The sequence below is a fragment of the Anarrhichthys ocellatus genome, unplaced genomic scaffold (assembly GCF_004355925.1).
Source record: "Anarrhichthys ocellatus isolate YVR2014 unplaced genomic scaffold, GSC_Weel_1.0 scaffold15, whole genome shotgun sequence".
Lineage (NCBI taxonomy): Eukaryota > Metazoa > Chordata > Actinopteri > Perciformes > Anarhichadidae > Anarrhichthys > Anarrhichthys ocellatus.
Window position 1 is genome coordinate 6,644,593 of NW_022280045.1, and position 14,964 is coordinate 6,659,556.

The 14,964-nt window shown below is 39.0% G+C and overlaps 1 protein-coding gene across 1 annotated transcript in view; it reads left to right on the top strand.

Annotated features, from left to right (window-relative positions):
• LOC116387731 (calsyntenin-2-like) overlaps positions 1-14,964 on the top strand; it is a 126,535-nt gene that overhangs the window by 75,728 nt on the left and 35,843 nt on the right. The window contains exons 3-6 of the mRNA XM_031855075.1: positions 7,201-7,396; positions 9,515-9,626; positions 9,836-9,932; positions 13,736-13,885. Coding sequence (XP_031710935.1) covers positions 7,201-7,396; positions 9,515-9,626; positions 9,836-9,932; positions 13,736-13,885 — 555 coding nt within the window. The remainder of the gene's footprint in view (positions 1-7,200; positions 7,397-9,514; positions 9,627-9,835; positions 9,933-13,735; positions 13,886-14,964) is intronic.

A 14,964-nucleotide genomic window follows, 5' to 3' on the forward strand; every position in this document is an offset into this window, starting at 1 on the left:
GTGTGTGTGTGTGTGTGTGTGTGTGTGTGTGTGTGTGTGTGTGTGTGCATGTGCCTCCTGACTGTGTGAGCTGTTGATGTGTCACCCTGAGGTCAAGTGGATAGTGCTACAATCTCCCAAATGCAATTAGGAAGTGGCCGGCTTTCCGAAAGAGCCTAGCGAGACTGTGATGAATTGCTCCTCCATGTCTCTCTTTAACTGACTGTGAGCCTGCTGTGAGTGTGCCGGTCAACGAATGCATGTACCCATGCACACAGAAACACACACACACACACACACTCACACACACACACACACACACACACACACACACAAACACACACAAACAAGCGTTGTGTGAAAACTAGCCTGTTGCATTTCAGACTGCCAACAGACTCTTAAGAAATCAATGGAGATCAATGGAGTTTGACTTTTCTGGAGGAAAATGAGGCGTCAAAATAGATGCTAGTGTTTTTGACAATGTCCGGTCTTGGAAAAACATTTTAGGAGATATTTTACTGTTGCAGCTTGATTCTGAAGAACTCTATAAAGTATTTGAATGCTGCCTAAAGGCCATACCTGATTTATTTCAATAAATAACATATGTATTTGTTGATATTTAAAGAGTTGGAGACTGTGGGTGCTAATGCAGAACTTTAAATAGATCATATTATGTTGTCATATAGCAATTTCTTTCCCCCAATATTGACCTCGAATTCGTATAGCATGACTTTTCTAATCAATTTACTTTGCTTCTGTAATTGTGTCTCTTTTTCAGAAGTGTCTTTGGTAGGAAGTAGTGGAGTAAAGTTTACAGATTTATTAAGACGTATAAGGCAGAAACGCATCAATAGAAGCACCACTGACATTTGAAAACTTATCCTCGAGTTAACTGCCTGCCGCTCAGTGTCGTTATCGTGTCCTCATCAACCTCAAGACAGAACAGAGAAAATCCCAATTAAAGCCAACAGGAGGAAGGCTTAGCTGAAGGCCGTGAACCCTCACTTGTTTTCATCCTCATCTTCCTCTTCCAACCTCACTCACTAAACTAGAACTGCAAAAGTAAAGGGGGGCCTTTTTTTTCTAATGTTCAGCCGTTCAGTAATTTTTACATTTTAAATCAATGTAAGGTTAAAAACAAATCCAGTGTAAAGTAGATGTACTATCCATTACACCAACAACTCCAACACCATTAAGGCAGATATACTCCTTCATGTACACAACAAATGTCTAACCGTGATGCAAAAAATTAAGTTCGTAATATTAGAGTTTCTATATATATTTTAAATTATTATTATTCAAATTCAAAACCAAAATCACATATCACACATAAAATTACACTTACAATTCAAACCCACCCTTATCCCTGAAAGAACAAATCTATAAAAAATGTTATCTCAAAAATATTGACTTGGTTTATGCAATTATGAACATTTATTTCTGTAAAATACCGAGATTACAATTTAATAGACACACATTACAATTCATTAGTCCACATCCTAATGCATACAAACATAGTCAGTCAGTCTGGAGAAAGTTTTGAAGCTAGAGAAAGTTGGTTCTCACGTCTAAATTGTCTTTCTTCTGAGAAGTTAGCGGGTGCAGCTGGAGTGATATAAGCTCCTGAGCAAGAGACTTATAACACCCTTGTTTGCTCACACAGCCATGTGCTCCACTTGCCACTCGGGTATTTAGAGATTCATGGTGGAAATCTGTTATGTCTACAATGAAATGTACAAAAGATTACACCGGGAAAAACACAAACCTGGTGACATTTTAGACTGCAAATTTCTAAAAATATTTTGGAATATATTTTTAAAAAGGAAGACTTGTTTCATAGAATCTTAATATTTTCAATATACTGCTGGCTATACCTGAGAGAGGAGGATCTTGTATAGATTTGTAGTTTTTAACTACACACACAGAGCAAAAGCTGATTCAATAAAATGTCACTGTAATGAAGCCCTTTACCCTCAAAATGATTTAAATTTTTATCCATTGTGTGTATTTCTGGAGCTCAGGTGCGTAATGAGCAGTATGTGTGGAATTAATTTATCAGTGTATGAACTTAATAATGTATGTTGTGTATGCATGTGTTTGCGTGTGCGGTTAGGGTGTATCTGTGTCAGTGGGATGAAATGTAATCCAGTGATTAATTAAACAAGAGAAACAGGGGGTGAGTGTTGTCTCAGTACCGAGGGCAGGAGAGTGAAGGAATCAGGGCTTAAAACCTGATACTCAGTCTGCTTAGAAACTCTCTTTAATCAAGGTCTTACAGCTCCCCTCAACACACACACACACACATATACTGTATACGGTCAAATCGTGATACTGAAGCATTCATGTCTAATGCTCTACAGAGAGACAGACATTCGTGCACAGACACAACAGATGGAGTCACAACAGTATTTGATTAAGAAGAGGAATTAACATGATTGAATTTCCTCTTTCTCTGTTGAGGCTCGACAGAGAAAGAGGGCTCACTGGAGGATTTCAGTACTTTAGAACAGTGATTCTCAACTGGTGGGTCGCGACCCAAAAGTGGGTTGCGGACGCGTTTTCAGTGGGTCGTGGGCCTTTGCCTGAAAAAAAAAAATCCTGTGCTTTTATTTTGAAGGGGATTTTTTATGCAGCGGAGTTATTTACACTCCTTAATTAACAGTATTTGGCGTTAATACCTTGTAATGCTAATAGACACCCGTCATTTCACAGTATAGAACAACACCCACAAAGTTTATTTTCATGTGCTAATTGAGCATGGCGAAGTGCACGTTTGACACCGACTATACATGAGATATGGATTTTCTTACATTGAGGAAAAAAGAGGGCAAAAAACCTCAGTGTGTTTTGTGACGGGAACAATTTCTCTGCACCAGAGAGCTCCCTACTACTACGACTGCAGAGGACATTTTCAGCTCAGGTTCAAACTGCACCATCTTTTCATTAAATCAATTTGAGAAGTTGAAAACTTGGATTGCGGCTTGTCATGAAGGGGTGATGGTGGGTCCAGACCAGTTGAGAACCACTGCTTTAGAAAGTCACTCCTTATATTTTGTTGTGCAGGTCACAGGATCGCAGTCGTGATGCAAGGTGCTACATCAAATGGTAACTGCTCAAATCTGAAGAGGACAGATGTTTCCTGTTGTAGCACACTAATCAGTGAAGCATTTGATCTTCACTCCAGATATACATTTTTTTCGCCCTAATTTGTTTCCACTCATGTTACCCGTGGGTCACATTATTGGACAGCATGACATGTTCTTTCATTTTCATGCTGATGAGAAAAAATTGCACCTCTCATTTAACCCAAAGGACTTAAGCAGCCTGTCTATTTGACATAATTGTCTTCTTGGCATCAGGGGGTGAATCGCCCAAAACCTCCAGATGAAGAGAGCAATTTAAATCACAGGTCCTGACCTCAGTTTGTCTTTTTGTACTGTATACTTGGTCTTGCTTGCATTGTAATGAGCATGTTAGCGTAGTTATAGTGTGGGCTGTTTTGCATCATGAGATAAGGCCTGTCATTTCAAAACAGTTATTCCCTTTTCACACCCTGTTGAGATTACTATAATGGTTGACCTGCATGTTAATCATCTCCACAGTATGTCAGACTCCTATATTGAATTTCAGTATTTGCCATTTGTACACTGGGTCATTACATTTTGGTGCTGATTGTGAAATGACTGATGACACTTGCGTGACAGAGCTCCAAGGTGTTAACCTCACAGGTCTGAAGAATAACCTTAACAAAGTGTTAGATTGTGCGTACTCGTGTACTGAGGAGCTTTAATTGAGCAGAGCTCTCGTTTGTCGAAACACCTGTGCTTTTCCTGCTATTATTAAAATGTCCGTTGTGAAAAAGGTATGTATGAGAATCCATCAGTGTTGTGAAGTCACTTAAAATATGTTTTTTTCAAAGTTAATTTTAGCCTTTCTTTGTAGTTAGAGCTGCAAGCTTTTTTATTTTTTTGTAATCAAAAACAGAAAGAAACACCTATGAGCTCACTGATATTAAGGTTGATTTTATCTTTTTTATCAAATATTTTCCATGTAGAAAGTTTATTTCTTCTGGATAATTTACTCACATTGTTGAAATGTGATTAAATGCTTTGAACAATATCGTACACAACATTAAATATGCATGTCACCACAACCAACAGTGTGTTTGTATACATTTTTTTTAAATGTGCATTATAAATTGGTCAGTGGAGGAACCCTCATTCATTAAAGTTTTTCTTTTGATCTTAAACGTGTAATGTCATTAATATCACTGACATTTTTATGAACCACTTTGGTTTCATTTGACACTTTTTCGGGAGTATTCAATCATTTTTAATGACATGAAATGTTGTGCAGTTGACTCAGATTACAAACACACAACGTGCTCACATAAAGTGAGAGAGTAATCACAACAACCAAGTGATACAAATTAAAGTGTACCAGTACACAAATGGCATGTAGCAATATCTATACAACTGGCCTTCAGGAAAATATGGGAAGCTGATTCAGCCAATTGGACTTACACTTTATTTGACATAATATTATTTCCATCCCTTTAAAAACATTCATGAATATTAAAAGTTAAGTGTAAGCAATTGTTAAATCCAACAAATAATTTAATAAACTAGTAAGAAATGAAATGCTCTGCCAACTACTGTTTCTCACGGTAGGAGTAGAAACGTTTGTTTCGGCTCCGTTTGACATCGTGTTAGGTGTGGAGTATTATTTTCTCATTAACTGTTTTCCTCTTGTCCTTTTCCGTTATATTGGCAATTTAACATCCCGTGAAATACATGTTCCCTGACAGCTTGACGTTTTCTGTCGATGTAGTTTATGCCGCTCAAGCTTTCTACGGAGTACCATCTATTTTAGATGAATGTTATTATCAAATCATTTTTTTGCTGACTCTTCCACTTTACTCTCAAACTGCCAATGCAACAGGCCCAACTCCCCAAAACAGAAATCTATGATGTTTACTTTGAAAAGCGACCCCTTTCCCTGGTGACGTATAGGCCAAAGGATTAGACTTCACTTCATCCGTACACCTCAACGGGGGTGAAATTAATGTGTTCCCTCTGCTTGGAGCTGGTGAGAAGCAAACTAAGTGGCAGGAAAGAAAGTGTGCATGTGTGTGCGTAAAGTGCACATTTGCTGACACAGTTGGAATCCGTCTGAAATTTCTGTCATTTATATTTACATATACATTGGCACATCACATTCCTCCTCCTCATCTCTCTCTCTCCCTCCTCTTCTTTTGCTCTCTCCATCCTTCCTACACTCCATGACTCTGTTACGTTCTCCTGTAAAATGTAATCCTGAAAAATGAATTTGCTACAACAAATGGAGCGGAAAATGGATTTGCATCCATCCCCAAACTGTTAGGTGGAACTACCTTTTACTGCTCCCCAACACTAAGTCAAAGTTTATGTATACGGGCTGCACCAGTATATTATAATCGGTGGTATTTTCAAACCAGATTCCTCTCCCTTTGGTCCCATCGAAGATCAAATTTGCTCAGTTTGTTTGTCCGTACAGGCAGGGTCAACACCATGCTTATCACCTTTCGTCCACCACCTGCTGTGTTTAGTATTATTTTTCTATACGAACTGTCCCCATCACATACCACAGCCATATTGGAGACATTTTCATCTTGATAACAAACCTCAACCAACCTCAAAGGGGCCAATACGAGGGCCAGGCATCTTGAAAATTGTTTTGGGGGATCTACCCTTGAAGCCCACTGTGCTTGGCATCATCATTATTTAACCAAGAAGGGGGTGTGAAAAGTTGAATCAGGTTAAAAGGAAGTCAGAGATAGAAAATGAAAGACTTTGCACATGACGGTGGGGTATTAAGACAAGGGGGGACAGAAGTGGAAAGAAGCCAGTGGCGAGAGGGAACTTTGTCTTTGTGTTTGTCTGTGGGCTTTGAGCATGCAAGGAGAATTCCCTTAGCTAGGAAGCTTTTTGTTGCTGCTGTGTCCCACTATGTTCTGAGAGATATCAGCCAGCAGAGGGTCAGAGCGCTGCAGCTTTTTGTTCCCTGTGCAAGGAGATTTTCCAAATCCCTGAAATGAACACTTGTGCAGGGGATGAACTCCACAGATGACTCACAACCAGATCTACACACAGAAACACACACAAACGTCAGACAAACACAATGCACTCGGCGTGTACGGTAGAGCACTCTGCGGACAAGACAATTTTCTATCCTTTGTTGAGCTTTCACAGTTTGACACATATCAGAAATTAGTTTTCTCCTCAATACACCCCAGGAGCTGGATACTGTGTTTTTGTGAGCAGCTCTTGCTGACAAAGATCATTGTGTCCAGAAATGAGACTTGGACTCAAATTTGAATTGATAGCTGTGCTGTCAGCAAAATGTCAGCATTGTGTATTTTTTTAGCTCATTACCCATTGTTGCGTTGAACTTCAATTGTCCGGTAGCTATGGGTTTGAGAAAATCACAGGGAGACAAAACAAAGCTTTAAAAAAAAGAAAAGAAAAAAATACATAAAAGCTTTTACCAGCAATGTCGTGAAGGAAAACTGAGTGAATGATTAGTCCAGATATTGAAAATGTTTCCCATGCTATTTTTAATAATGTTTGTTCAAGCAGCGTCGATCTGAAATGAAGTGCAGTGTCAGACTGTGTTTCTCACACAGTGCGATGTGACTGCCTCCATATTCATCATCCTCAGTGTCACCAACATGTTCAGCCTCTGTAGGGGAACAGACATATTGAAGCCCGTAATATTTTGTCTTTAGAACGACGTGGTTTACTACTCTTTAACTTTGGGATAAAGATTAGGGATAATCTAGACGTCCGGCTGATACACAAACTACTTTCCTCCTCAAATTGTAAAAAAAAGTGTTAAAATATGCCGGAATTTTTCATATTAACTCGATGTTTGTGTCTCCCCCTCTCTCTGAATATCTTCACACTGTTTTTGTTTGTGTTTTAATTTTCTCCTAACTCACTAATCAGCATTGGTGTATGTCATATATACAGTACAAAGAAAATGCTGCCTCCATTTTTGGCACAAAAGGAGAATAAACAAGTTTTGGTGACATTCTCACAAATTGTACCCCAATTAAGAAATCTAGCATGGATCCCTGCTTAAGATAGGAAATACTGCATGGAACGCTAAAATAACGGTGTTATCTCTGCTACTGTAAAATAAAACATCCCATCATTTATGCATCTTTCCATGTCTTTTCAGGGGAGATTTGTGCCTTTAAGATCTATGGCCAGGATGCTCCATTTGAGGCAGTGGTGTTGAATCGCACATCAGGAGAGGGAGTCCTGCGGGCCAGTAGCCCTGTGGACTGTGAGAGCCAGAAAGAGTATACCTTCATAATCCAGGCCTACGACTGTGGGGCCGGACCCAGCGGGGCCGACTGGAAGAAATCCCACAAGTGAGTTAATAACCAGTGTTTGTTAATTTTTTGTGGGTGTGTTTGATTTTGCTGTCAATAAGACAGATATTGTCAAACATGCTTTTTTGCGTGTTTTTCTGCCCAAACAATGGCTTTCTGCGTACTGTCCCGGTTTACTAAGAGTGAGACAAAAAATATTGGTGGATTTACAAAATAACAGGAATATGTTACAGTATATTACAAGTTAGTACACTTGCCTTGCAACAAATAATTTTTGTCTGAAGCTTAAATTGTTAATTTGTGTTAACATAATGTCAGAAAAGTGTTCATTTAACTCTTTTACAACATTGTAGTTTTTTTGTATGCAAAAGCTTTACACATTGTGACCTTATCAATACTTCATCCATCGACTATTTGATATGTTTGTATCTCTAAAACTTTCTTTATGCTGCCTAAAAACTCTGTTATGAAAATGGAAATTGTCAGACCCTGTATTAAAGCTGTCGAACACGGCTAATTATTCTTTATCTTTGCATGATTCACTTGTTTGGCTGTGGGAGTAATTCTGACTTAAAGTGGGCGGACAAAGTAAAAGAAAGATGACATACAAACAAATATTAACTCAAAAGCTGCAAAGGCAGCTGCATTAATAACTCATATTAAGTTCTCACAAAATATATGAAAAACAAAGAGAAACTTTCATAAGTTGAGCCTCACCAACACTATTATATACTGCATTATACTGATGTTAGTGGTGTACTTTCTACCTGCTTTATACAAATGAATATTTGAATGGCTAGAATAAAATGTACAAAAAAGTGATATGATGCTCACTTATTTTGAATTATTTTCAAGCATGACTCAAATGGATCCGAACGTGTTGACACAACTGCAAAGTTGTCAGACGTGATTTGTTCACCTGTGGTTTTAGGACCCTGCTTTAGAGAGGACGGGGTTGGAGTGTGCATTGGAAATTATGATTTCAGAATTTGTCATCTTAGGCAAAGATTACAACTATATCCCTCAATGTATTACAATACAATAAACCCCCCCTTTTAAATAGATTTTTAAGTTAGGTGTTTATACAAAAATAGAAAACCTTTATATTTTACACCAACAGCTCAAAATAGTGAGGAAAAATACCTTAAATCTATAATTAGATGTTGTCTGCTGTTTCTACTGTAAGTTATCTTCTTTCTCTTTTCCCCAAGATCTCTCAGTACGGCAGCAGTCTCAGCTGAGACTTGCAGTTCTGTTCTCAGGATGTGTCCCCCTAATGGCCCATCAATACTAAGTGTGTCTGCATGTGTGTGTGGCAGTGGTATGTGAATGAGATTGACAGACAGGCAGAATGGCATGGACAGCAGCAAATCAAACCCTCTGGTCCTTCACTCGGAGACAAGGAGCTGCGAAAATAGGCGGCTGCAGGCTTGGTACTAAAAGGAAGAAGAGAGAGAGATAAATGTATCAGCTCAGGGATCTGTGATGAATTTCACCAGTGGATGATGAATGACAAGAATTGTACGCGTGTGAGAGTGTGACATTATCACAGCATGCCATTCTAAATAGGCCTCATTAGGCTAATGTTATTAATTAGCCAGATGTGCTTCTTCAGATACACCGCGAGTTGTTGTCAGCGAAGGTCACCGAGAGTGAAAATGTAATGATATGATCTGAATTATTGCTCCATTTATAGACTTAAGTGCACAAATGTTATCGGAGTGTATTAATAATATCAGTTTATTCCGGCAGATGAGATTGGGGCTTTACGTGTGTGTTTGCATCAGACTATAGGGAAGGAGATAGTGAAGTAGTACCAACTAGTACCTTAAAAAAACAATATGGCTTTGCAGGATCTGCTGTGGATGAGCTTGTGTCGGTAGACAAGGAAGAATCCACGAGCATCTTCTGCCTTCAACTAACCACTGTTCGTTCTTAAGATAAACAGTGAAATACTTTTGTTCTTAATTAATTTCAATGACTTAAAGAGATTTTTCCTTCTCTCCACTCTCCCATCCTCCACCCAACTCTTCTCTCACTGTCCTTTTTTCCCTTTTCTTCATCAATCATTTCCACTCCACTTTCTTTGCATCCCTCCTACTGTGCTCCCTCCCTCCCTCCCTGCTCCCTCTTTCTTTCATTCCTTCCTCCACTCAGGGCGGTGGTTCACATCCAGGTGGATGATGTCAATGAGTTCTGCCCCGTGTTTCGGGAGCCACTTTACAAGGCATCGGTAACAGAGGGCAAAATCTACGACAGCATTTTGCAGGTATTTAGATATTATATATTAAAGTTGGTGTTATATACGTAGTTAGCCATGTTACATTTTGCATCATTGTTGTATTGTTACAATCAACCTGACATATAAATGTGCAGTAAGAAGGTTTAATAATTCCACAAAAAAATTATTAGATTGAACATTTGGGATATTTAGTGTTGGTCAAGAACTGGGAGGAAACGTACTGTTATGATTTGCAGGTGGAAGCTTGGGACCAAGACTGTTCACCACAGTACAGCCAGATCTGCAACTATGAGATTGTCACTGCAGGGACGCCATTTGCAATAGACCGCAATGGTAAGTGTGTGTGCATTTATGTGTGTTTGGCTGAATGAGAGACTGGACTGTAGTTATAAATGATGTGATTAGGTATGAAGTATGTGTGTCATTGTGAGAAGGGAAACTAGGATAGCACAGCGAGAGTCCGTTTGCGTGCCTGGAGGCTTTGTTCTTGGGAAGTTTTTATTAAATTCAAATACATTGAAGGGCCACTAATTCTGTGACACACACACACGCACACACACACACACACACACACACACAATTGTACATCAGGTCATCTTTAAAGGTTCTCTATGCAACATTCAGAGCATTAATATAGCAGCAAACAACTATTTGCTATGTAAAGATATAGTGGAGTAATGTCTACTTAAGCAAATATAGAGATATATGCCTTTTAGTGCATGTTAGTGCATATGAGTGTGCCGCACTGGTTAGCTAATGGCAGCCGCTCTGCAATGTTCTCATACTGATGGCGTAGCACCCATTCTCCAGTTCCCCCTCAAGAAAACACTGTTAGCTCTGTCAGCGCTGTTAGCTCTGACAGCGCTGTGAGCCGCCGTCATGTTGAGAGTCGTGTGGAGGCAATCCCTCAATCTCTGATGCTCTGAATATGCTCTGAATTACGCATTGAGCATCTTTAGGAATTAACTTTGAACTGTAATTTTTAAGCCAACATGGATGAGAAGTCCTTAAGTGCTCAGAAAAAAATCAGCAGCTACTAAATCTCACCTTGGGGGGAGATTGCTTTCTCAACTGAAACAAATTAGGGTGAAGGCTGTTATTTTAAGGATCATTTACTTCATACACGTGAGTTAAAACAGCACAAAGAGCATGGTTAATGTCTCGGTGAAAGTAAAAATATATTTTTCAGTCATCTGAACCTCGTATGAACAAGTCTCTACGAAAGATAGACATGAGAAATGCTGAGACGACTGAATCTTGAGATGAATCGTTCGAGCAAACAATGAATAGACCAACTTTGTGTAAAGAATAAAATACTATCAAGAATGACTTTAAGTCAGGGTTTGTTTGTTTGTTTGTATGTATCTGTGATTCAAGTCAATTGAAATTAAAACAGACAGTGAATTAAGAATGGAGAAAACACTGCCTTTGTTTCGAAAAAACAACCAGAATTTAGATGTGGTTGGTTGCACGGTGGCTACAGGCAAATTGAGCTCCAGTGAAACATCCCTTTGCTGTGTTTTGATGTATAGTATTCACTTTGCCTAGATCCAACATAATTAAAAATGTATATTTAGCCATATACAATACATGGAGGTTTGGTAAAATCTGTTTATTTGGCTGTTAATTCGGTTGGATTGCTGACATTGGTGTAATTGCAATGGAGTTTGCTGCCAGTGTAGACGCACCTGCAATTCAGGACGCCTTTTCATTCGCACACATACTCTGCATATTTACCACACAGAGGGTGAGCAGCTTGTATTTTTGGAACATAATTAAATGAATACCTTGTTAAGACTATAGTGAGTACTGCTGACCCAGATATACTGCATTTTAGTTTCTATCTTTCATGTTTTACCTTTTATTGTGATGTGAGGGAATACAGTTTGTATCCCCAGCGGTGTTATCTGGTGCCATGAGAGAGATCTCGCACAGTAAGCAAAATTCATCAGGCTTATTTTTCAAACTTTAGAAATCTCCCCCCAGAGCCACGTAAGTCATTATGCAACTGTATTCACAAGTTGACTAGTACTCCTTGTGACAAGCTGAACTTCACGTCTATAATTGGTGTCCCGTTAATAACTATCTGGAGATTAAGAAAATCCTAATACAGCTGGGCACCATAGATCCCCAGAGAGGAAGACGTTTGAGGTTTCCTGCAAATGAACCAAGAAGAGTAAAATGTCTTTTTAAAGTGAAATATCATCTTACCTGTTGAAAAAGTGGCATTTGGTTGAAATCCTGTTCCTTAACTGTTACTGTTGTTTACACCAGCTGTGGTTTAATAGTCACTGTAGGAGTTGTTTGACTCTGACCTCGTCACCTTTCTTCCTCTGACATTTTAAGATCATCTCTTTTCTGTACTGCTGTGCTCTGAACTGATTACTGCTCACTAAAACTCCTCTCCTCTGGCCTCCCCTCCTTCTCGCTCTTTTCATCTTTTCTGCTCTACTCTCTGACAGCAACCAGAGTGACAGCCAAGCCTCCAGATGCTAACAACAAAAATAGCTTTAGTTGTCCTCATATGTCCGTAGACAAACTGTGAACGACTGATAGGAAACATCTTTGACAAACTGAGAACATGACATTGCTTTGAAGCCTGCTGTTTATCTTTAGGAACATCCGTATCTCTCTCACATATAAGTTATGTGTTTAATCATCATCTGTAAAATAATTCTGAATAAGTCTTGTGTTGTTTCTGCTTTGATGTTCTTTGTGATGTACAGCATTCGTTGCAACCAACAGCTAACTCTGTTTAAAGAGGCTATGAACCGCACTGCTGCATTGTTAAAATTTAGCTCGGTCAGTAAAACATACTTGTTTGTTGAATTGTTGCAAGCAGTCTTCCTGGGGTGTAATCCCTAGTGAATCGATATAGCCGTAATATTCTTTCACACTTGTTGGGCTCCTCAAACCATGTAGAGGGGACATGGGTGAAGACCCCTGCAGACCCCTGGTAATACTAGTCCCATGCACTTAGGGCTTAAGGCATCCAATATATAAAATGTCAAGTAATCAATGAAATACACAGGAGTCTCTCTCTTCTCTTCTTTCTCTCTCTACGTCTGTGTTTGTTTGTGTGTGTTGTCTACTTCTGACAAATAGCCAACCCGAACCGTGGTGGCTACAGTTGAGTAGTCTTCACTCCACCTGGGGCCGCTCTCATGAAGCAAGATGAATGGGTTACTGTACCTTATTTTAAACTTTGGATTCAACTGGTCTCATAAAACCAGCTCACATGCCCATAATATTTTATACTGCAAAGCTAAGATGCTCTAGCAAGTTCTTTGAAATATGTAAACAGTCTACAAAGGAACTGCTGCAATCAGCGCTCTGGTAATGAAGTCACCAGGATCTCAATGTGGACAAGAGTTTGGCTTTCACAATATCTTTGTGTGATCCAAACAACCCTGCAAAAATATGCAACAAAAGTAATATTAAAACTAGCTCACTAAAAACAGGCCCTACTAGGTTACAAATAAAGTTCTGCACAAAGTTAACAGTGTTTTGGTGACGCATGCAACCATCAAGCATTCTCTTTGAGATATGATGCATTTCTGATATTTTGTAGTTCTTCCTCAGTAATTCTGAATAAGAAGCAGTTATAATGCTGTATATTTCTCCCAGTTAGTATATTCATTGTAACGATTTCTTTATAAGACTACACAAGTTACTTTCAATAGTAACATGTTACTGTATGCTACTTGACGGTACTGTGAAAGTTACTTTGTGTGTGTTTTAACTGGTTTTGATACCGTCTCAATGTAATACTGATGCTTCTAAATGACCTACATAAGTAAACACGACAGCAAGAGAGAAGGTTGGACAGTTATTGTTATTGCTTGTCGACGGTGCCACTGGGTCGGATTCCGCGCAAAATCAGATGAAATCATGCGGGAGAGGCTCCGATTTTCAAACGCAATACAAGGTTACTGGACCTTCAGTTTCCAGTAAAAGGCTTCAATAAAAACAAAGAGCTATGTTTCGTTTTCAAGGAGCACATTTTTTTAAATGCAAAGTCAGTTTCAATTACTGCTCAGTGGGAAGTGTTTCTTGCTTTATTATAGCCAAATCAGCCTAACCATTCTTCCCTCTATCAGTAAATTATATTTCCTCTTTGTATGTGTGTCCTTTAGGAAACATCAGAAACACAGAGCGGCTGAGCTATGACAAGCAGCAAAGCTACAAGATTATGGTGACGGCCTTTGACTGCGGTCAGAAGAGAGCAAAGGAGGATGTGGCTGTGAATATTGATGTCAAGCCTGTCTGCAAACCCGGATGGCAAGGTCAGAGATAAAGAAACAGCCTCTGAAATATTTTCAAAATGCATTAATTTGCCTTGTAATAATTGACAGTGTACGTATTACTATGCTGGTATAAAGTCCACTGATATATTGTTTAAACGTACTTAAATGTAAAGCAATACTACCTAAATTGAAGCAGACGGTGCAGTGTTAGAACGGGAATTCTATCTCATTTTAGAATGAAAGTCTCTCGAGGAAATCAGAGGACCTGAACAAAAACCTCTAGAGGGAAGGTTGACTGGAGTGTGTGGTTTATTTTTCCTCCTTTAACATGCTAGCAGCTTGGCGTTCGAGCCAGCCTGTCTCCCCTGCTGCTTCACCTGTCAGCACTGACAGCATCTCAGGAGTCAAGCTCACACAGGAATGAAAGAGGGAGACAGAGAGAGATAAGAGGGGAAAAGGAGGAAGAAAGAGATCAACAAAGAGCCCGTATGAACAGGGGTGGAAAGAGAGGAATAAACTTATAGTGAAGGAGAGAGGTGATGGTTATTATTTACATTCTTTAAAATATTGCCGCTAGTTAGAAAACCCCAATCTACTGCAAAGCTGTGCTTCATAATATGCATGTTTCTTAAACATCAGAGTAAGTAGTGCTGTTTAAATCCACGACCAGATCCCCTTAACAGTTTCATTCATTCCCATCACATTATTAAAAAGCTCCAAGAGCCACTGAGCCAGGGATGATACAAAATGATACTTTTGTTTATTCATGAACAAAATTGTTTTTTGCCAATTTCTACGTACACTGAGACTATGTGGAGGATACTTCATTGTCAAGTTGTTTTTTTGCCATTTTAAGCCTTTATTACATAAAGGAAGGAGAGAGAGATGCAACAAATAATCCCGGCCGGACTCAAACCGGAGATGTGATTTAATAGTGGCGTCTTAACCCCTGAGCTACACGGGCTCTCCATGTGGAGGGTATACTAAACTTAATCTTGAAGTGTTGCTGTGTCACCTCATTCAATTTTAAGCAATACTGTTCTGTACAAAATCTGTATTGCTACAAACTGTAAAACAAATATATATATATATATATATATATATATGTATATATATAT